We start from the raw sequence: 24,531 nt of genomic DNA, 5'->3' as shown, positions 1-24,531 counted from the left end.
ATAAACTCTTTCTTCAAGTCTCACAGAAACATTAGAAGCACAATTTCTCAAACTTAAAGCACTATATTGATGTCAAACAGAAAAAGCAAATCATGCTCGTTTTGGGAGATAAATCAGGATAAAACTTAACTTTTAATGCATCACTAATAGCAGATGTTGACTGTACTGCCTGTGCACATTTTTGACATGGAAAAGAGGAGAGAGAGAGATCAAATTTCTAAACACCCTATTTGTAATCTTTAACTCCTCTATATTATTATTATTTTTTATTTATATAATAATAATAATATTATAGGGATGTTGGTCATCTCTTAAAGGATACCCGAAGTGACATGTGACATGATGAGATAGACACGTGTATGTACAGTGCCCAGCACACAAATAACTATGCTGTGTTTCTTTTTTTCTTTCTCTGCCTGAAAGAGTTAAATATCAGGTATGTAAGTGGCTGACTCAGTCCTGACTCAGACAGGAAGTGACTACAGTGTGACCTTTACTGATAAGAAATTCCAACTATAAAACACTTTCCTAGCAGAAAATGGCTTCTGAGAGCAAGAAAGAGGTAAAAAGGGGAATTTCTTATCAGTGAGGATCACACTGTAGTCACTTCCTGTCAGGACTGAGTCAGCCACTTACATACCTGATATTTAACTCTTTTAGGCAGAAAAACAAAAAAAGGAACAAAGCATAGTTATTTGTGTGCTAGGCACTGTACATACACATGTCTATCTCATCATGGCACATGTCACTTCCGGTATCCTTTAACCTCTCTAAAATGAATCCTTATAAATAAATAACACACAAGCACCACCCTCCACCTAGCCCAACATTTCCCCCCCCCCCATAAACTCTGAGGGCTTCATCAGGGTACAATTATAAAGTGCAGTAATGCATAAGGTACAACAAACAATTAAAATAAATATATTATATAACGCATAAGGTGCAACAAACATTATAAAATACAAGTATATAGCATAGCCTCATGGCTATATGTACAAGCTTGTATACATAATCATAAAGGCTATGCTATAGAATCTGCAGGGGCGTAGCAATAGGGGGTGCAGAGGTTGCGACCGCATCGGGGCCCTGAATGGCCCTCCCTCAACTGCAGTATTAGCTCTCTATTGGTCCTGTGCTCATAATTATCACTACTATAGATACTTTGAATAGTGTTAATCATTAACAAGCTGTTCCCCATCCCCTTCTTGCGCCTCTGACACTGTAGTTGCCATTGGTAGGTTTTGGTGCGCCGTATCAATTGTTATGTATAGAGTGCTTGGGGGGCCCCATGTAAAACTTGCACCGGGGCCCCCACAACTCCTTAGCTACGCCACTGAGAATCTGATATGAATGTATTTTAATTGTTTGTAACACCTTATGCACTACTGCAATGTATAATTGTACCCTGATGAAGCCCCCAGTGTTTATGGGGGTGAAACATGTTGGGCTAAGTGGAGGGTGGTGATTGTGTGTTATTTATTTATAAGCATTCAGTTTAGAGAGGTTAAGAAAGGACCAACATCCCTATAATATAGAGGAGATATATGCACAACTTGCCAGCAGTTTTTTGATTTGTATCTTCCCTGAAAGCCATATTGATGGTGCTGCTCTCTTCCGTATACTTTATTATACACATATAATAATACGCATATAATACCAACTCCAGAAGCTAACATTAAATGTGCACAGTCAGTAACAGTACACTATTTCCCTCAGATACTCAACTGATTTGCAGGATCGTTAGTAATCAGGTGATTATCATTTTTTCCCATACACAGGTAGAGCATGGCTCTTTCTTGCTTCAGATTACATTGTAAAATACAATATTCAGATCATTATAATTCTACCCTACACCATTCAATTCACAATAGGCTGGAGGAACTGGCAGACATGCTACGGATGGTCCTCACCTTTTGGCACACTGTCCCGTTGGTGGATTTGGGGACGGGACGCACAGCACCGCGGCCCAGGTTCTCGAGTTTCCGCTTTTGGCTGAAGAGCGTCAGGAGTTCCTCTTCTTCCACTCCCTGAAAAGAGCAGCAGTACCGGGCCTGGGACAGGACCGGCTTACAACTAACAGCGGATCTGGGCCTAGCATAGAACAAATAGCAGCACTGGGTCTGCCACAGAGCCATGCAACAGGCAACATCAAGAACAGGAACTAGAGGAAAGGCGCAGGGCTCAGCCAGGACACAGCAACAGGAGGGAGCAGAGGAGAGAAAAGCAGTATAACAGAACAAGTGGAGACTGAGATAGGGCTAACTAATAAAGCAATAAACTTATGAGGTAATTCATTGTATGTGAAGTACAACTAAGAAATAGAACATTAATAGGAAGAGTTAAAAAAAAACTTCAGTTGTTATCTATGTAAAAGTGCTTCTCTGAGCTCTTCGACCCACTGGGTCAAATACAGTCCTATTTTCCGAAGCACTTAAACAAGAAACACAGCTTGGATAAGGTTTTACTGCAGGAAAGTTGAAAGGGTAATTATGTCTGCTTTGTTTTATAGCTTAAAGGACACCCGAGGCAAACATGAACTAATGAAATAAACAATTGTATCTCTTCCTTCTCCTAAAAATGACTTTTTAAGATATTCCACAGTTTTATTTTATGTTTACGTCTACTTTTTAAGTTTTAACTGTTTTATTGTTTTTGCTCAATGACATATTCATTGAAGTATGACAAAGCTAAAATCTATAAACTATTGTACTTTTTATCTCTTTCCTGCTCTCAGAAGCCATTTTCTGCTAGGAAAGTGTTTTACAGTTGGAATTTTGTATTGTTTAAAAGGAAACATCCATATGCTTCTCAGTTTAGATGCACTTTAAGCTATATTTACCCACTACTTCGTGTCAGGTGAAATTCTACCATGACTTCCGGTGTCCCCAATGTCATCCAACTCCCCTTCAACAATCAGCCAGGCTAGATGTTACTCAGCTGACCAGCAGTTCATAGGGAGGAATCTTTGGCTTGTACACCCCCTTCCTTCTTCTTAGGATAGAATGGTCTGCATGCAGGGGCGTAACTACAGGAGAGCAGACCTTGCAATCGCAGGGGGGCCAGAGCTATAAGAGGGCCCCAATCACTACTTCATTTTCTCCAATTAAAGAGAACCCGAGGTGGGTTTGAAAAATATTATCTGCATACAGAGGCTGGATCTGCCTATACAGCCCAGCCTCTGTTGCTATCCCAAACCCCCCTAAGGTCCCCCTGCACTCTGCAATCCCTCATAAATCACAGCCACGCTGCTGACAAACAGCTTGTCAGAGCTGGCTGTGTTTATCTCTATAGTGTCAGTCTGCTGCTCTCCCCGCCTCCTGCAGAACTCCAGTCCCCGCCTGCATCCCTTCCCTCTGTGCTGATTGGAGGGAAGGGACGGGGGCAGGGACCGGAGCTATGCAGGAGGCGGGGGAGCAGCTGAGACTGACACTACAGATGTAAACACAGCCTCACAACATGGCTGTGATTTATGAGGGATTGCAGAGCTCAGGGGGACCTTAGTGGGGTTTGGGATAGCAACAGAGGCTGGGTTGTATAGGCAGATCCAGCCTCTGTATGCAGGTAACATTCTTTAAACACACCTCGGGTTCTCTTTAAGGGGTTGGTCTTCCAGATCAGGTGTTTTTGTGGCTACACTTGTTATGGGTGTGAAGATCATGATGGCTACACTTGTTTTATGACTCTTGCAAGATGGGCCCGCAGGCTGTGAGGGTCACAAGGGTTGGCAAGGGAAGGGGCGTGTACATTAAGTGGTCCCATCAAAGTTTTGCTGTGTGGGCTCGGCTGCATGGCAGTGCAGCTGAGCAGCTTATCTGTTCACTGTGAGTGGATAAACTGTCGCCTAAAGTCAAGAAAGATTTTTTTCAGGAAAGAAGTTTACTTAGCGTGAGGCAAATAGCAATTAAATAAATATAGAAAGAGTAGAGTAAAAACTGCAGCCTTGAGAGATACCAGGCCTTACAGAATATGAGCCAACGTCCCCTCAAACCTTGCCATTCACCTCACCTCGCTGTCGTGTGGGGGAAGCTGCTGGAGCAGCTGCCTCAGTCTGTATCTATCTCCTGGGCTGTCAACATAGGGAATCTTCTCCTCTGGGAGACATCTGAAATACTGGTGCACCTGTGGGAAATACCACATACACACATTACTGACAGGAAACAGGAAACCAATGGGGAAAGATACAGTGGTGGGTATGAGAACCGGTACCTGCTCTGGTGTCAGCCCAGGAGGCGTCCACGCATATTTCTCAGAGGAGGTATCTGAACTGCTTTCACCTGACGATATCCGCTGCGCCCCGACCAGACGGCAAAGAGAGCGTTCTAGATCCTGCGGAGCCGCAGCACTGCCGTGTTCATGCCAAGGGCACTGACAATGCTGGCAAATTTTCCTAAAACAAAACAACATATTCAATTTCAATTATTATTCATTATTAACAAATACCTGTTTGTTTTAGTTCACTAAAAGCAATAGAAATGCTTCAAAGGGGTACAAGGGGTTGTGGGGTCTGTCAGCGTGCCCTATGGTGCCGAATGTAGTATTTGATGTTAAATTAGTGATCTTCGTAATTCAGGATGTTATAAAGAGTAAAATAGTACCGGTATATATTCTTGGAACGCAGACCAGATGGGGGAAGGGGTACAGGGTGGAATCTGCAGAAGATGCACTAGGATAAAATTAGCCCCTGGAACCCCACCCTCGTGGGGGGGAATGGGGGGCGGGAGCAAGGGGCCCGGCAGTGGCAGCTGCTTGTAAGGGATATTTGTTTTTTTAAAAGGGTGATTTACCAAAATAACCTTGGGAATCACTATCTATCCCCAATAAAGCAGTGCAACGTTTGTGTCAATACACATAGCAGAAATGCATTAGAAGTTGAATATAAATATTGTAAAAAAATGTGCAGTTTTAATCATTTTTCTTGGAAGACAATCTCATCGCTTTCAGTTAATCAAGGGATTCACAGCTGAAAAAACAGCCATATATAGCTACAGATTTGCACAGGCATAGTTTTGCACTGGTAGGCAATGTGGCTGCATGACAATATATGCTGAGCTCTGGGAAATCAGGGAGCCTGAAGTTATTTTAGGAACTCTGGAATGTCAGACTCAGAATAACAGCACAATGTAAGATTAGATTATCACTGGGGATGGGTTTACGTTCCTGTCACTAGCAGTACAATAGCAGAAGCAGGAAATACTAATAACCATGTCCTTGGCTGTTACAAGACAAGACAAATAACATTTATACTGCGATTTTCTCCAGGCACACTGCAGTGCGGCCACTAGGGTGCACTCAGTAGGCCAGTGGTTCCCAAACTTTTTCGGTTGAGGGAACCCTCCATGGTTCTGAAATTGTTTTCAAGGCACCCCTCGGCAAAAATAACTACTGAAATGCTGTTACGACCCTTATTCAGCAGCACCCCCCAAAGGATGGGGATGAATGCCGAGGCACCCCTGGCAGGTGCTCAAGGCGCACCAGGGTGCCGCGGCACCCAGTTTGAGAACCCCTGCAGTAGGCATTAGCAATGTTAGGGAGTCTAGCCCAAGACTGGCTTACTAAACAGGAGGAGCCGAGATTTGAACTCTGGTCTCCTGTGTCAGAGGCAGAGCCCTCAGCCAGTACATTAACCAGCCAGTTACATGTTCAGCATTAATCCTCTCTGTAAATGTCTTCATTTTCACTCTGCCACCCAAATCATAACAAACATTTATCAGCTAGAAATAGATTTCACATCCTCAGGGCCCTTTCACACTGGGGCGGTGCGGTATTTTTACTGCACCCCACCGCCAGGCAATACTGCCACAGTACGGCGCGATGCAACGGAAGTGACGTATTTCGTTGCATCCCCGACGCTAGGACAAAACTACATTAACGCATGTACTTCCATCGCTCTGCGTCAGACCGGAAGTCATGTACTCTATAGCGAAGCAGGGATTTAAAAAATGTTGGCATCGTGCCGCTGCGGCACGCATGTGCGGAAGCGTATTCTAACAGTACGCTTCCGTGCACTACTGCATACCCGAAGCAGGAAGTGACGGCAAGCTATTGTGTTGAGGCATAGCTCCCAACTGTCCCTCTTTTGGAGGGACAGTCCCTCTTTGGGAGCCCTGTCCGTCTTTTCTCCTCATTTGTCCCTCTTTCAGGACTTTGTCCCTCTTTCTATGTACATATATATATTTATCTTCTACAAAATGTGTTTGATTGACTATAAACTTTATTCCCATCCTTTAAATTGATCTATTACTGATTTTAAAATGTTAATATGAAGAAAAATGAACCAGGATAGAGAAAGCACCAGTGTGGTTTAAAATTATAAAACAACGTTTTTCTTTTGAAATCTTTATAGTATGTGTGACTATGGGTGTGACGGGGGCGTGATCAGGGGTGTGGCTTAAGTGTCCCTCTTTCTCATCTCAAAAAGTTGGGAGGTATGGTTGAGCTGCAGCACGTCATGTGAGAACATTAAATGAGGCAAAGTAAATTGTCAGGTGCTGTGCAGTCATTCCAAATGGGAAGGGGGTGGGCTGTGGGGGCGGGGCGAGCTGTGGGGGGCATCCTCATATGTTTGCCTCAGGCATCAAAAATTCTAGAACCCGCCCTGCTTATCATCCACTCAAAGGATAACATCTGGAATCACATTAAAGTTTCATTGACTGAGCGGCATTAGAAAGGGATGAATGGAACCGCCAGAGGAGGCCTGATTGTTGTGTACAGAGAGAGGCTTTGATGTAATGTGTCAGTCATGTTACTCACCTCCATCTGTGTGCCAGGAACCCCGGGCATCGGTCCTTGCAGGAGTAACACGGCTGCCCTTGTCCCGTCACATTGACTTCATTTCCCTGTTAGTGAAATAAAGAGACAGAATCCTGAGATTATAATCTTTTCAGGAAATTACCATAAAGAGAAGATATCTCATGTGATTGGCCTTTTAGGTGTTCCATCACAGATTTTCAATTTACTCTTATCTGGTGTTTTTTTCACAGATAAACCATCACCTTCTGCCAGATACAAGTTCGGGCCCATTTCCACTGGCGATTAGGATGCGAGGTGATCACCACATCGCCTCGCATCCCTCCGCAGTCTTGCGGCATGCGGCTTACTGTTGGCAGCTATGGGGACTCGGATGCGTGCTGCGGAAAACTGCAGCATGCTATCCATAATTTCCCCCGCATCGCGTCGGATCGCGTAGGTAAATTTGCGTCAATGGAAACTACTCCATTGACGTGAATTAGTTGCGTTGCGATGCGGAGCGGTTTCCACATTGCAACGCGTCTAGTGGAAACGGGCCCTTCACATTCGGGGATGATTCTGATACCACAAACTGTGTCGGGACAAACCAGCCAACATAGTTTATTTCGACACTCGACCACCGCTATTTAGCCAGGGGCTGGCTGAGGCTCCCTGCACACTGCAAATCCGATTTTCTCTGGATGCCATCAAAAGAAAAATGCAGAAAAACGCAGCATGCAGTACCGATTAAAAACTGGAAATCGGAATCGCATGTGAAAATCGATTAAAAATTGGAATAGCATGAAGTGTGCAAGAGGCCTATTACATCACTGATCTAATACTTACATAGCCGATATCACAACGGTTGCCGGGAAGCCCTTGATATTTGTTTTCAGAAAGATTATTGGACATGGCACTCAATGTCCAATGGAATATCTGTACAATCAATATCTGGGCTCACTATAGTGTAATATGCCAGATATTGGTTTTAAAGCTTGCGGTTAACAGCAGTTTTCGGAGGGTTAGTGTTAGGGGATAAATATAGCATGGGTATGTAGCTTTAGTCCAAAAAGAGATACAAGAATGAAAAATCCGGGTCAGACAAGAGGAAGGAGACACTCAAACAGCAATGTGTGCATCTACATTTCAGAATATAGTGAAATGAAATGTTAACGATGGCTTATGGGATTTCAGCCTGGCCACATAATAAGCGGTAATGTTCTGCCTCTCTGGCTGGCGGAGGTACGCTTTAACTATCCTTATTACATATTTAATGATATATGTTGCGCTGTATCAAAGTAATCTTCTAATTTATATAGCTTAAAAAAACACTACAACTGTTTAAACTGGAAGGCAGACAAGAGTGTAAATAATGAGAATGGGAGAAGCAGAATGAATGTTATGCCTGAGGTGCGAGGAGGAGGACTTGGCTGAGGAAAACAAACAGTCTATCATCCCACAATAACTGCTATGCCTGGGATGTACAAGCTTGGGGCCTGTCACACCAGCAGGCAGGAATATACAGGAGAAAGTGTACCTGAGATGGGGAAAAAAGAATGTATACGTACCTGGGGCTTCCTCCAGCCCTCTGGCTCCCTTGCCATCCTCCCAGGCCGCCTCGATCTTCCGCTAGCCAGCCCGGTAAATCCACAAGTCAGCTTCAGTCTGCAGTCTGCCTGCACGGTGTCATCTCATGTACACTATAAGAACTGTAAGGTGGTGGAAGTGAACTCACCACCAGTGTGAACCTGATGGCAGATTTGTTTGAGAAAACCCAATTCTCTTACGGGACAAAGTCTTGCACCCAATGGAAACTCAGCTGAAAAGGTGACATGTCTCCCAGTCAATGACGTTAGTCCTAGGCCTGATAAAAATTCAGCCTTGGATGCACAGCCTTGTGGGTAATGACATCACATGCAGCTCCTTCCTGATTTTCATAATGCAGATATTTAAAGAGGAACACCAGAGAAAATAATGTAATAAAAAAGTGCTTCATTTTTACAATAATTATATATAAATGATTTAGTCAGTGTTTGCCCATTGTAAAAGCTTACCTCTCCCTGATTTACATTCTGACATTTATCGCATGGCGACATTTTTACTGCTGGCAGGTGATGTCACTGGAAACAGCTGCTGCTTGCTTTTTTGGCAGTTGGAAACAGCTGTAAACAGCAATTTCCGACAATGAAATGAGGTTCACAGACAGGAAACTGCCAGGACCATGGTCCTCACAGTTTCCTGTGGGAGGGGTTTCACCACAATATCAGCCATACAGAGCCCCCTGATGATCCGTTTGTGAAAAGGAATAGACTTCTCATGGGAAAGGGGGTATTGGGTACTGATTGTGATGAAGATCAATTCTTGGTTACGGTTTCTCTTTAAGCTCCGCTATCTCAGCATTCATACCTCCTTCACACTCCAAATTGTGAGGGTAGGTAGCACCCCCCACCTTTACCCTCACACTCACTACCTATGTGCCAAATGACAGCCCCACTGGTTCACAAGATAGCTTTGATATACCCTATCTCAGGAACCAGAGGGAAGGGGCTAGGGAGCTGCAATTTGGCATAGAGGTACTGTAGTCTCCCTACCCTCAAACTGTGTGTTGGAGGTATGAGTGCTGAGATATGGTGGCTTAAATATCAGTAATAAATAGGAGACACCGAGAGCCCAATATAGTGTAGTATGTATTGGAAACCGTGGATAAATGTAAGTGTGAGATGAATATACTCACAAACATGGGTTACCTCTTAGGCAACCACTGTAGATGCAGGTGAGGAGATTAGACCTGTCCTCACTCAGGATTAAGATGTCGCTCTCTGTAGATCAGGAAAGTAGGGGTAGGTCACCCCTCCACCAGGGGTGGACACAGTATTATCGTGAGAGAAACAGAGGCGCCAGCAGGATAAAAGGTAATAAAAATTTTAAAATTTGCTGGGAGGCAGTGGTGGACTTACCTCCGGAAGGCAGACTCAAAATACTGTCTGAATTAAACAAATAAATTTATTATTGGTACCCCAAAAGATGCAACGTGTTTCGCAGGCACAGCCCGCTTCATCAGGCAATAAGATAGGGGACAAACTCCGGAAGGCAGACTCAAAATACTGTCTGAATTAAACAAATAAATTTATTATTGGTACCCCAAAAGATGCAACGCGTTTCGCAGGCACAGCCCGCTTCATCAGGCAATAAGATAGGGGACAAACAGTAGCTCGTCAGTAGCACGAATGGCACCTCTGTCACGAATGGCACCTGATGAAGCGGGATGTGCCTGCGAAACGCGTTGCATCTTTTGGGGTACCAATAATAAATTTATTTGTTTAATTCAGACAGTATTTTGAGTCTGCCTTCCGGAGGTAAGTCCACCACTGCCTCCCAGCAAATTTTAAAATTTTTATTACCTTTTATCCTGCTGGCGCCTCTGTTTCTCTCACAATAAATATCAGTAGCCTAGACAGTAGCATTATACAGTATAATACTGTAGAAAATGTGTTCAGACACAGCACTGGCATAACAGCCTAGTGGAAAGCAGAGAAATGGCAGAGCAGAAATAGCAGAAAAGTTTGTTTCATATTGAAAATCATGGCAAATTTTTGCCAGGATTGTGTTTAGAATTCTTATTCAGGAAACCAGAATCGCTCCCTGAATGAGACCTAGAAACAGAATTGCGGCAAAATAGTGGTGGTTTTGCAGCAACTTTCAGTGTGAAACAGGGCTCTAAGCCATCTGGATAAACGATGATCTCTATATTAGAAAAAAAGGGGCCGGTCTTCAACTAAAGGAATTTAAAAAAAAAACCCTGTAGCTCTGCGTGCCAGTAGTAAACATGATTCCTCCCATGCTGCATGAGGCACTTTTTCTACCCCACATTAACAAGCTAAGAGGATTTTTTTTCCTCTTTTGCTTATCTCTTCTTCTTCTCCTAATAACACACCCTCTTGTCCTTTTGTTTTGTAAAAAAAAAATAACATTCTCCTTACAGTTTCTCTGTAGGCTAAGTTCACAGTAGGACGTTAAAGTTGCACGTAAAAACAACATTTAACGCAGAATAACGCACTGCAATAAAAAAATCAATGCCCCATTCACAGTGCACACGTTGTGTTGGTAACTAACGCTGCACGTTATGTGAAAGTACTGCATGCAGTGCGTTATACACGTTATTAGCTGCGTTGGACTGTGTGCACATGCTCAGTACTGACTTGGAAGCATACTTTTCGTTGCCTGTATTCTCTACTGTATCTGCTGTATGCGTTGGTAACGCTGCGTTGTGACTTTTTTGGTGCGTTGCAAGTTTGCATTGTGACTTTAACGTCGCATCAAAACGCAACGTCCCACTGTGAATCTAGCCTCAAGGTGTTTAAACACACATACACTGCCAGACAATGTGGCAAACAGATCAATCCTTCTGTGATCTGAGAGGGACTGAATCCTACCACACTCTGAACATAGATTTCCAATAGATTTCATCATAGATCGATGGTGAATTACACAACAAAATCAATGTAAAATATGTGTGGACCTTGTCGTTAGACACACTCCATGCCCTCAATATCAAGCATAATGCCCAATGCTGCTTTGCTAAATCAAGCTCACTATCTTAACAAATAATATCTCTGAGGCTGGCCACTAACGATCCAATCTTTTTCATCCAATCTTACCATTTCTATGTAATATAAGGTAACTGCCTAAATTATACATTCAATATATTCACTCAGTTTACCCTTATACTGCACAGATTTGGTAAAATTGGATGAAAAAGACTGTATCATTAGTGGCCACCTTGAGGATAGCTGCAGTTATAATAGGCATGCACTGTGATACTGTGCTTTCGGTTGTTTCAAGTCCTTCCCCATAGAACCGCATTAATCCATGCCATGCACTGATGAGGATCAACCAGTCTGAAAGAGTCTGTATGCATGTTGGATTATTGTGGCTGTAATATTAACAAGCTGACACATCATTGCATATTCAGCAGTGTCAGTGATGCATTGTGGGACACCTCCTATGCTCACTGCATCCTGAATAATTGTAAATAGAAGGCCAATTTCTGTTTCTCTGGATGAGAAGTCTATTGTCACAGCAGGCCGAGAAGGGCAGGCAAATCAAAACATGCTTATCACTCCTAACAAAACACTTGTTTTCAAAACTGTAGAGACAAAACATCTTCAGCAAAGGCGCCATGCGCTCATAGTCTCCAATCACTAGTTCAGACATAAAACTGTGTTGTAGGCTCCAAAAGTGCTCGCAAAACATTTCAGATCCAGAAAATGTTGTAGATGAATAATAAAAAAAACAGCTGATCTCTGATGATGTATCTATTATAATTGTGTATTTATATAGCACTGCTTCTAGATTGTAAAGGCCCATACACACGCCGGATTTCCGCGAACGACGGGTCGTTTGGACGTCCAAACGACTGGTCGTTCTGACGTCAAATCAGGCGTGTGTACAGTCTGTCGTTCGGGTGATAAGAGCGGACTTGAGCGATCCGCTTGGCCTTAAGCCTGCAAGGGCAGGGACCACCTCCTATTGTTTCTTATTTTGCTGTAATTTACCATGTGAACGTGTACCAATTTTAGTGATATCTCAAACCCCACATTAAAGTGTACCTGAGACAAGGGGAATTAAAAGTTTTATACATACCTGGGGCTTCCTCCAGCCCCCTCCGTGCAGATGGCTCTCTCGCTGCGGTCTAAACCCTCCTAGACCCCCCGTTAGCAGCCCCATTGGGAATACAGTGCATGCAAGGCCAAGGCCTGCTGTGCTTCCATCCCCAGGAGCGTGCTGCGCTTGCGCAGAACACTTCCAGCCATGGGAGCAAGATGGGGAAGCGCATTTGGCCGCACTGCGTCTGCACCAACTGGCCGTGGAGAACGGGGCTGCTACCGGGGGATCTAGGAGGCTTTAGACCGCAGCGATAGAGCGATCTGCACGGAGGGGGCTGGAGGAAGCCCCAGGTATGTATAAAACTTTTAATTCCTTTTGTCTCAGGTACACTTTAACTATGTATGTATTTGTACTTGGATTACTGGATGTTATGATTGTACAGTGTTTTGATCTTCTCTTGTATATATATTCCCCAATATTTGTTTTGTACTATGTACAGTGCTAAATAAATAAAAAAATATTAATAATAATAGGCCTGACCTCTTCCACAAATTCTTCAATCATGTCACTAAAGAGAACCCAAGGCGGAAACAAACAAAACAAAACAAAAAACAAAACAAAAAACAAAGCTTGGCTTGCTCAAAGCTCAGCTGCATTATTCTTTTGGCACAAAAACTTGACCTGATGAAGTGAATTGAGCGTACGAAACACGTTGCTACTGTCTAAAAATTATGTTTTTACACCCTTATTAGAGTTATCTTTTGAGGTAAGCCCCCTCTTCCTTATTGTTTTATTGGTTTTAACTTAGTTTTATCGCCATCTGGGACTGTGTGCATCTTACCCCTGCCTGCATTTGTACTGTGGTTACCGGCCATGATGAAAGCATACCTGAGCGTGTGATTTTTCTATGAAAATATGCGCAAACCACATTGCACATAATGTGGCTAACTAAAATGGAAAGCACAAATGTCAAACTTTACTGCCAGTGAATGAATTGGTACAGGTGTTGAAAATGGGTAACATTCACTCCTGCTGGGTGCAGCCAATCACTCCTGCAACCAGGTATACCTTATAAGGACAACCTGTACTACACACACAGTTCTATAGCCATGGTTAAAAAGAAGTGCAATTACTGTCAATATGCTGTCATTTCAGTTGTTTTCATAGGTGGGAACGCTGAGTGATTTGACCCAAGTGGAAACGGCCTAAGTGCTGGGCGGCAGTGCAGTTAAAGAAGGGATGAAGTGCTGTGGTAGCTGTGTAGTAGCAAGTAAGTGCCACACAGCTAAGCTTCAAGCTTTTAGATGTAACTACAAGCATCAAAAATATTTGTTATTGTAAACTGCTGAAAGTAAATATTTTTAAATGCAACAGTATTCCTATAATGTAAAAAAATGGGTGTCCGTCCACATACAGATAGCTATTTGCGCTGCAATACAGTATAATCTTATTACAGTAAACTCTGATATAGCAGAACTTAGTGTATAGTAAACTAAAGGTCCAGGTCCGGGCAAAGTGCCTTTATAAGTATATGGGAGTAACCCTTGGTATAGTAAACTAAGGTATAATAGAACTTCAATCATAGTGAACCTGTTTTTTGAACCCTGTGGTTTTCTGTATCTGACTTTAGGGAAAGGTGGGTGGGCACATGCATTCTACATCAGAGCCTGCGCATTATACCCATGAGCTTGCTCGCTATCTGCATGCTACTCTGGACCCACGTGGATTATCTCAAAAACACCTGTCAATGCATGGGCTAAAGACTGCAATTCTTCCCGTTTACTTCACTTCCGATTACTGAGGGAATTGCCCATCATCTGTGACTTGCTTGTGCATGGCTGCAATGCTACAGCATCATCCCATCCAGGCTGCACAGAAATGTGGACAGAGGAGCCCACTATCAGTACTGTACCTGCATTAACTGGCAAGACCTATGCTTCCTGTGCAAGCGGTTGCCCGATTACTGATGGAATTGCCTGTCACCTATGACTTGTTGTGCATGGCTGCAATGCTACAGCATCATCCAGGCTGCACAGAATTGTGGATGTGATTATTGCATGCAATTCCCTGACCTAGTTTAGACACTGTCTGTGCTCGCTTGCTGAAGCATTTAAAAGAAAAATGACTCCCAATTATTAATTGAAGTAAGATACGATACTCCAGAATACTTTATGTGCATGAGTCAGGGCCGGGCCGAGGCAGAGGCGAGAGAGGCTCCAGCCTTAGGGTGCAGTGTACAAGGGGGCACAAGTCACTCAGCTATCATTCCCCTATTGTGTTTGAAGCAGAGAGAAATAAGAAAAGGGGATACATGAAGTGACTGCAAGCCAGATAACTAGAGATTAGGGTGTTGGGGACCCTGGGGTGCCTCTTAGTCTAATAGCAATCAGTGTGTGACGGCTGGGGTGGGAAGGATGGAGGGGCACACGTTGGTGTCTCAGCCTTGGCTGCTGGAGGACCTTGTCCCGGCTCTGGCGTAAGTATAATAATTTCTGAAATAGTAAACTTCTGATATATTTCCTTTCAAAATAACTTTCTAATAGCGCTTAACAATCAAATACAACGACTCTTCCACCAGCACCCATATGGTTAACGTCTCACCGAAAAGTGCTTGCGGGGCATTCAGCTGGTTCCCCTCACCACACTTACTTCAACTTCTTTTCAGGCTCTCAGTCCAATCGAAAAGAAATTGAAGCAAGTGTGTCATTTACAAGCTATTTATGATTCCAGCGATCTGACATACAATCAAGGAAGAGGTACAGAAATTGAAGGCCATTGTTCATTGTAACAGTGGTCTTGCAGACTCGGTGAGTCGGTAACCATATGGGTGCTGGTGGAGGTGTTTGATAGCTGTATTTGATTGTTGAGCGCTATTAGGACGATATTTGGAAAAGTGATCATTGGAGGCGATACTTGGCCTGTTCTTCTAGCAAACCAATCATTAAATGATTCATTTATATACCGGTACCACTTAATTCTTGATTGGACTGTAGTGTTGGTGTAATTGCCATGGTTGTGGTATTATTATAATTTATTTATTTATTGTTATGGTTTTATGCTTTTAGCAATTTATTATCACCTTTTGCCTATTAGCCTTTTAGGACTAGAGTTAACAACAGAGTAACCAAGCAGCTCAGAGTGACTCAATCCACTAGGAATGTATAGGGGGATAAAAAAGACCAAAAAGCCCTCTTACTAATAAGCAATGCTCAGTGAAATTTGCCTTCTTAAAACAGAAGGAAACTTGCAATAATTCAGCTGTAAGTAAACATTTGTGGTTACCCACAATGCACCACTACTGAACATGCAAATTATCTTTTTTTGCCCCTGTAAGACAGGCAAGAATAGAGTAACTGCAGGGAAATGACCTGCTGTAATACTGCGCTTTAGGCGACAATAGTGTAAACTTCTGATATAGTAAACTGCTTTTTCCGGTCCCTTGGAGTCTACTATAAAGGGATTCTACTGTGTAATGCTGGAAATACATGGTTCGTTTCTGCCGTGCATTTCTCCTCTTGATCGTTTTTGCCGTTCGATTCTGCAGTTGATTATTTTATCTTCCACTCATTTTTCTTATCTATTTCCATTCACTTCTATCAGAAATCGATTTGCGAAAGGATGGAAAGGGAGATCGGACATGTCGGAAATTATCTAGCGAACCATCTAATCACCTCAAAAACGAACCGTGTATTCCCAGCATAAGAATACATTTCCCAGTAGAAGGCTAGTGCTTGTTGCCGCCATGCTCTGTTGAGCGGTTGTGCACAGCTGCCCCGGAAGGTCCTGTGAGTAACCAGCGCAGTGTTTATGGGGTCAGTAACCTGTAGCCTCAGGTCTGCTTCAGCTCAGGCAATTATAAAACACATCACAGCTCAATTAGAGGAGTCAGTACAGCTGAAAAACCTCATGAATAAAGTCTGATGTACAGTTCCCAACTTTTTCCTATCTTCTTTCAGCACCCAGGAAGCAGGGAGTGCTCATTAGCAAAATGTTTATAATACTTTAGAGTACAGATACTTATAACCAAGTCCTCTTGTTTGAAATGTGTATTATTATTTAGTATTTATATAGCGCCGACATCTTACGCAGCGCTGTACAGAGTATATTGTCTTGACACTAACTGTCCCTCAGAGGGGCTCACAAACTAATCCCTACCATAGTCATATGTCTACATATGTATCGTGTAGTACTTGTATCATAGTCTAGGGCCAATTTAGGGGAAGCCAATTAACTTATCTGTTTTTGGGATGTGGGAGGAAACCAGAGTGCCCGGAGGAAACTCATGCAGACACGGGGAGAACATACAAGCTCCATGCAGATAGTGCCCTGGCTGGGATTTAAACTGTGAACCAACCCCTGCAAAGCCACCATGCGGCCCGTAATACCCATGATGCATTATTTCCAGATGGGGGAGGAGAGGGGGCTGGACCTTTGAGATTCCTAACAAACCTTTGAATCAAAGACATTTGGGATCAATGGTCCATTTGGACTACTCTGAATGGTGTTGCCTGATAGTATAGCTTTACTATGGGATTCACCCTGCTCTGGGACAAACTGGGATTGTTTATATACGGACTGCCTTATATTGCCTACCTCTTCCTACTATGCTCTCTTGACAACGTCATGCACTGCTTCGTGGTTGCACCAATGCCAAAAATGCTATATACAAAGTGTTGCATTTTTGTATGCTGTTTGAAAATCATTAACAAAAAGAAAATCTTTATTAAACAGGCTGACTACATAACAAAGTTGGTGCAGGAGAACCAAGACATTCTTCTGCAACAACTTTAAGTAATATGTTGAAGGTAAACCCATCAAAAGTTCAGGTCTTCGTTAGACCAACGTATGACCCTTTCATTTCCAGACATCTCAATAAAGAGCATTCCATTCAAAATACCAACTTTAACCCAGTTCTCATTGCACTTTCTTGTGCAGCAAAAGCCCTATAGCTATTTACAGTGAGAGATGATATGCTATGTGCATCAATCACACTCATGCAGAAATGCTTTCATGGAGAATTAATGTTGTTTTCTTATGCTGCAAGAAGAAAATTTGTACAAATCCGAGAACAGGGGCTTCTCAGATTACAGCGTTGTGTTCCAAACGGGACTCGTGTCAATCAAATTCTGCATAAATGCAATAGTTTCCCACTGAAAATAATAGTCACTGCAATAGTAGTGTATCCATAGCCATTACGTTCCTTCATATCATATATGGGAATGACAGGAGGAAACTGTCTGCACAGCTAGCAGGGTAGTGTTATGATCGCTTCTGCAGCGTTTACTGCTGACTGCAGTGGTATTGCAAACCAAACAGTTCTAATGTCATTACATGCATTTGCTTGCATAGTTTGGTTTGCACTTAAACTAGTTGCTGATTCCATCTGCAGTCGCTCTGAAGTTAATGACAGTTTAATATGCTTTTGTGTAAACAAACATTGTCTGCTGCAGTGGAGGGGCAGTCCCTTTCCTGCAGGCTGCATATCATTGTCTGCCTTTTCCTGCTATCAGCCTGTGATTAATTACCATTCACTTGTGTGGGAATCTGCAGGTCTGCTCCCATTGGATGACCTCAGTATAAAGAACTGCTTCCTGCAATGCCTCATGGGCTACCATAGTTTCAGACTCTATCTGTTACTCTGCTCGTGCCCCACCTCGTTCCTGGTCCGTGTGGACTGCGCTGACTCCTGCGAAGGGGTCAGCGAGTCCTCCTAGTTCTGCTCTTGTTCTAGAAGTTGCTACTTGCTTGTCTTGTGTCATATATTGGTTCATCGCCAATATATACGCATACTTGCGCATTTTGTTATTTTCCTTGTATTCGTGTTACGTTAATATATCAGTGTCGCTGATATATACGTACACGAACTGTTTATTTCCTGTGTTCAGTTAGTCAGTTTTCCAGCACGTTTTGGTAGTTTGCGCGTATCGTGAACACCCGTGCTGAGCTAGTAATCCTGTTCCTGGTCCTGTTTGTGGATTGCGTTCATCTCTGCGAAGAGATAGCGAATCCTTCTGAGTCCTGTTCCCTGTATTACTTCAGTCTTAGTCAGAGTTCCTGCTTATGTCATATATCGGTTCATTGCCAATATATACATATGTTAGTCAGACGTTACGAATAGTTTCATTGATAGCTGTAATTGTAATACGCTAGGAAAACATACTTATTGTATATTTATCTGTGTTACGTTCATCTATCTCGATCCTGCTATTCCTGTCTCTCCTGTCCTGTCTTTGTGAGGCACGCCATCGCCGCAACGCATTGGCTGCCTCATTCCAGTCTGTCTGGTCTTGGACGCTTGCTGTCGCTAAGTAATCGCTAGCTAGCAAGCGTTCATTCTGTCTACCTGTCCTGATCTCCTCAGTCCTGGTTTATGCGCTCAGCGCTACTTTGCGCTGAGACGTTATTACGAAAGTGTTTGTGGCTGTTCAGATCTGCACCGGCTCTGTGCACCACAATCTCCTATTGGAGTCAGTCCTCTCCTCCACTAAACTGGGGATATCCTGATCCCTTGTGCTGGTGTGTGTACCTCCTTCACGTCAGCTTATGTGTTGTATGCTGACTGTGGAGATTACACCCCCAAGCTTAACATTATGATAGCCCCATTGCCAATCCCCATTGTGGGGGGGGGTTCCCAGCAAAAATGACACTGTTTGTTATGGTTCCTGTTCCTTTAAGAAATTTGAGAAGCTCAATTCTGAAACAGAAAATGAGTTTTTTTCTGAATGTACCAGGTTCCTGGCTAATCCCGAGCTCCAGGCTACTCCTGTTTCAACGTGGGCCTCCCAGCTAGTTTATGTTTTATTTAAGGGAAGATTGTTTCAGTGGGCCTACGATGTCTTAGATCATACCAATTTAAAAGAAAGACCACTGGAATTTCTAGCGTTTGTGATCCATAACTGGCTGCGCAAAACCGATTTGCCTAGCCCTTTTGATAAGCTCCTGGCAGCTTGTCAATCAGCTGCTCCTTCTACTGCCTACAAAAATAATCAGCAAGCAGATAATTGTTCTGATAACTTTTCTTCTGCTAAGGCAGCAGGGTCTAAAGCCAAACGTAAACGCTCCAAAAGAAAAGCGTTACAATCAGCGGAGTCGTTGCCCTTGGCGACTGCGCATCAGATCTGTAATGAGACTCCGCCAGTAGTAGATAATGAAATTCAGTCACCATTCAGGGGAGTCAAATGGACCTATGAAACTACTAATGAACTTTCATTGCTAGCCAGGGAAAATAAAAGTTCTTGTTTAAATGAATTATCTGAATATGATTATGAAGATATATTACAGAGTATTGAACAGATCAATTTATTCGTGCAGCAAGGGAAATTTGCATACACTACAGTTCAATACTTGCTACAGGTATTGGAGATCCTTAGGAATAAGAAATCGGCCAATCACCTGCTAAATAACCCAATGTATGTTTCTGCCACTAACACATTTGCAAACTATGATCAGCCGGAATGCTCAGCTGTTAAATATGCATGGGATCCTCCATTTGAGAAAGGAGAGATGGAAGCTCTGGTCTATGAATGGAAGAAAGATGCAAGTTCATTTTGTCAGTTTTACAGTGCAAAAAGTGAATTAGTATTGAATGCATGCATTAAGTCTGCCTATAACCTAATAAAAACTGGTGTGTGTGGGTATGACTTTGTGGCTCCATTGATCGATGTGTGGAGAATGATTCTGGACGATTTTTATGCAATTCAATCAGTTGATACCAGGGAAGACACACTATCAAGTGGAGATTGTTCCACTTCCTCAGTTCCTGAGGACTCGCCTGCTTCAGCACCTTTAGCTGATTCAGCGAGTGATTCAGAGCTCCTTTTGTGTGAAATTGAAGTTCCTGTAATTCCACCCTGTACCATGGATAACTCAGTGTTACTTCCCAGTAAGACAGAAATTACTAATACTTCCTTAATCTTGCCCTGCACAAATTTCTCAGCAGAGGACCCAGAGGTCCTGCTGACTTTCGAGTCCAGCCTAGCCAGTACTCATGACTCTTTGTTTAGTGAAACAGACACCAGAAAAATCTTGCCTGTCTCTGCAAACACTTCTGCAGAAATTACCTGTGTTAATAAAGTTCAACTCCTGTCTGATCCAGCAGATGCCAATAGATGCACTACATCAGTTTCCGAGTCCCAGCAATCCTGTCTAGTAAACTCAGAACCCCAGCATCTGAATTTTCCAATTTTACAAATGAATGGTGATTCAGATGCGCAAACATTGTGTCTTGATCTTCCTGTTTCTACACCTCGCTCTAGTTTCGTGAATAGCTCAGAGCATCTGCTATGTGAACCTGAAATCGCAGAATTATTACCTTGTTCAGAAAATTTTCCAATAAATTTGCCCTGTACCATGAATTGTGCAGTAGATCTCTCCAATGAAACTCAGGTCACAGAATCATTATGCTGTCCAGCAGGTGCTTCCATGGTTTTGCCCTGCAATATGGACTGTTCAGTGATCCTGTCCAGTGAAGCTGTGGTCGCAGAGTCTTATGCTTCACCCAGTACTTTGGATACTTTAAACCCTCTAGCAGAGGAGGCTGAAGCACTGCTTACCTCAGTTGGTGTTGCAGTAATATTCACTTGTCTAGCAGCTGTTTTGGAATTACAGTCTGCTCTAATAAAACTTGATGAATTTCTGCCCAGCGAAGCAGAAGCCATTGAAATATTGTCCTCGTCAGCAAGTGTGTTAGATACCTTGCCCTGTACACAGTCTGATTTAACCAATGTTGTTGAGTCCCTCTCCAGTGTTGTAACAGCCGAGGAACTCCAGCCCTGTCCTCTGAATATTTCAAAAGTCTTGCCCTGTAACATGGATAATTCTGACTCGCTGGAAAAAATAATAGAAATCTCAGAATTTCAGTCCGGGTTAATGAGTGTTTCTGAAACCCAGCCCTGTATCCTGGAAAATTCTGGTTCTCTGGCCGGTGTGGCAGAAGTTCCTGAGTCCCCTTCCTGTCCAGTGAGTTACTCAGTTTTGCCTAGTTCAGTGGGGATTGCTGCACTACTGACTTGTTTTGCAGCCCTTCATGAGCTCCAATCCAGTGTATTTGATGAGTCTCTGTCTAGTCCAGAAGAAGTTATGGGAACCCTGTCTAGTTCGGTGCATACATCAGAAAATTTGTCCTGTCTTGTAAATGCCCCTGAACATGATTTGTTAATAACTTTGCTGGAATCAGAGACATCTAAGTCTGATCCTGCATTTTTTAGTGAGAATCCAGTAACTGTGAAGTCTAGTCATGATGATTTTTTTTTGCCCAGTCCTGGTTTCGGTCTTACCTTGACTGACTTTGAGGTTTGCAGTTCCTTGACATGCCCGGAAGTCTCTCTTGTGCCGGTGTGCCCAGATGTGCTTCGTATGCCAGAGTGCCCAAGTGTGTCTGTGTTGGCGTGCTCACACGCTTCCCTGGTGGAGACATGTTCTGATGTTGCCGGTTGGCCTGCATGCCCGGAGATGGTTCTGGTCCCTGAGGACCCTGGTCTTGATGTTTGTCCTTGTGACCCTGACTCTAGAGTTGCCCTGGGTTCCATAGGGGTTCTTGATAGTTCTCCATGTGAGCCTAAGGGGCGTTCTGACCTGTGGGGATCTCTTTGGAGCTTCCAAGTGTTCTGGGAGATCTCTAAGGAAACTTGTCCTGGTACCTTGGACTGGTTCAACGGTGGGTTTTGTGTTGGTGGGGACAGTTCCGGTGGGCATTGCAAAGGCTTTGGCGTTTTTGGACAGTCCCGGGAAGGCGGTGGGTATCGCTCAGAGTTTCTGGGGGCTTTTCTCTGGAAGTCGTGGTTCTGATGGGTTTCACACTGAGGCTTGTAGTGCTGACGGGCATGGTTCGGTAGGTTCTGGTTCCAATTGGTCTAGTTTTGGTGAGACTGATTTGGGAATTTGGTTTTGTCGGACGGATCCGACCTTCATGAATTTTCAGTCAGATCAGTTTGCTGGATTTCCCACTTCTGATTTTTTGGTTTGGGTGGTTCAGGAGAAATATGTCAGTTTTCATAGGCGTCCAGAGGCCGCGTTTAAGGGAGGGGGTACTGTTATGATCGCTTCTGCAGCGTTTACTGCTGACTGCAGTGGTATTGCAAACCAAACAGTTCTAATGTCATTACATGCATTTGCTTGCATAGTTTGGTTTGCACTTAAACTAGTTGCTGATTCCATCTGCAGTCGCTCTGAAGTTAATGACAGTTTAATATGCTTTTGTGTAAACAAACATTGTCTGCTGCAGTGGAGGGGCAGTCCCTTTCCTGCAGGCTGCATATCATTGTCTGCCTTTTCCTGCTATCAGCCTGTGATTAATTACCATTCACTTGTGTGGGAGTCTGCAGGTCTGCTCCCATTGGATGACCTCAGTATAAAGAACTGCTTCCTGCAATGCCTCATGGGCTACCATAGTTTCAGACTCTATCTGTTACTCTGCTCGTGCCCCACCTCGTTCCTGGTCCGTGTGGACTGCGCTGACTCCTGCGAAGGGGTCAGCGAGTCCTCCTAGTTCTGCTCTTGTTCTAGAAGTTGCTACTTGCTTGTCTTGTGTCATATATTGGTTCATCGCCAATATATACGCATACTTGCGCATTTTGTTATTTTCCTTGTATTCGTGTTACGTTAATATATCAGTGTCGCTGATATATACGTACACGAACTGTTTATTTCCTGTGTTCAGTTAGTCAGTTTTCCAGCACGTTTTGGTAGTTTGCGCGTATCGTGAACACCCGTGCTGAGCTAGTAATCCTGTTCCTGGTCCTGTTTGTGGATTGCGTTCATCTCTGCGAAGAGATAGCGAATCCTTCTGAGTCCTGTTCCCTGTATTACTTCAGTCTTAGTCAGAGTTCCTGCTTATGTCATATATCGGTTCATTGCCAATATATACATATGTTAGTCAGACGTTACGAATAGTTTCATTGATAGCTGTAATTGTAATACGCTAGGAAAACATACTTATTGTATATTTATCTGTGTTACGTTCATCTATCTCGATCCTGCTATTCCTGTCTCTCCTGTCCTGTCTTTGTGAGGCACGCCATCGCCGCAACGCATTGGCTGCCTCATTCCAGTCTGTCTGGTCTTGGACGCTTGCTGTCGCTAAGTAATCGCTAGCTAGCAAGCGTTCATTCTGTCTACCTGTCCTGATCTCCTCAGTCCTGGTTTATGCGCTCAGCGCTACTTTGCGCTGAGACGTTATTACGAAAGTGTTTGTGGCTGTTCAGATCTGCACCGGCTCTGTGCACCACAATCTCCTATTGGAGTCAGTCCTCTCCTCCACTAAACTGGGGATATCCTGATCCCTTGTGCTGGTGTGTGTACCTCCTTCACGTCAGCTTATGTGTTGTATGCTGACTGTGGAGATTACACCCCCAAGCTTAACAGGTAGGGAATTCTCCAATCCAGAAACATTATAGCATGTTTTATTCAGCTTACATTATCCCTTCCACACATCACATCTTGGGGCGCCTCATCCCTCCCAGTAATATTCCACACCAACCCCCAGTGCTCGGGGTGTCGGCCATGTATGTTGGTTCCTTGGTACCATTACACCCCCTTTTTCCTTTCCTGGAGAGCGAACCTACAATGATGAAGACCAAAGAACCCGAGTGAGGAGGGCTTTCCTCACCAGCCGTTACACTGTGGTTGCTGGTCTTGCAACCTATTCTTGTGAGTATTCTGCACATACAGTTGTAATGTAAGCAAAGCATGTAACTAAGGAAGGCAGGCTCCTTACATAGCAGCAAGCACTGTTATGTAGGGGCAGGAAAAGCGAGCCCAAGCTTCTGCAGCCCAAATTTCCTGCTTCCACTTACCTTAGTAGTAGGAAACCTCTGGATAGTCCAGACACTTCTAAAATCCTCCTGCAAACCGCCTTTCCAGCGTTTTTTCCCTCTGAAGATATCAGACAAGTGCTTGTTGAATGTATCTCTTGTCCATGCTCCCGCCATGTGTGAGCGCATCTGTACTTGACATGCACGAGTGAGATCTTGAAATGCCCAGCAGAATGAAGTGGCATGTGTGCAGCTTTCTTCCTCTATGCATGAACGCTTCGATCTACTGGGCATGTGCGGAGCTAACCCACACATGCTCACTCCTTATGTGCTCATAAACAGCCGGGAGCTCTGCCAGAAAAAGAAGAGGGTCCTGTGGACGAACGGCGGCCTTAAAGTAAATCTGGAAAGCCTCTGGGCCATTTACAAGTACCCAATTTAGCTACAA

The 24,531-nt window shown here is 43.6% G+C and overlaps 1 protein-coding gene across 4 annotated transcripts in view; it reads right to left on the bottom strand.

The window, feature by feature from the left end:
- PRICKLE3 (prickle planar cell polarity protein 3) overlaps positions 1–24,531 on the bottom strand; it is a 92,260-nt gene that overhangs the window by 10,233 nt on the left and 57,496 nt on the right. For all 4 annotated transcript variants that reach the window (XM_068248361.1, XM_068248362.1, XM_068248363.1 and 1 more), the window contains 4 exons: positions 6,751–6,836; positions 4,207–4,387; positions 4,006–4,119; positions 1,911–2,051 (listed from right to left, as the gene is read on the bottom strand). In XM_068248361.1, coding sequence (XP_068104462.1) covers positions 1,911–2,051; positions 4,006–4,119; positions 4,207–4,387; positions 6,751–6,836 — 522 coding nt within the window. The remainder of the gene's footprint in view (positions 1–1,910; positions 2,052–4,005; positions 4,120–4,206; positions 4,388–6,750; positions 6,837–24,531) is intronic.

This window comes from Hyperolius riggenbachi, chromosome 8 (assembly GCF_040937935.1).
Source record: "Hyperolius riggenbachi isolate aHypRig1 chromosome 8, aHypRig1.pri, whole genome shotgun sequence".
NCBI classification, from domain to species: domain Eukaryota; kingdom Metazoa; phylum Chordata; class Amphibia; order Anura; family Hyperoliidae; genus Hyperolius; species Hyperolius riggenbachi.
Note: the sequence above shows the minus strand (reverse complement) of the source record. Positions and strands in the feature narration are given on the sequence as shown.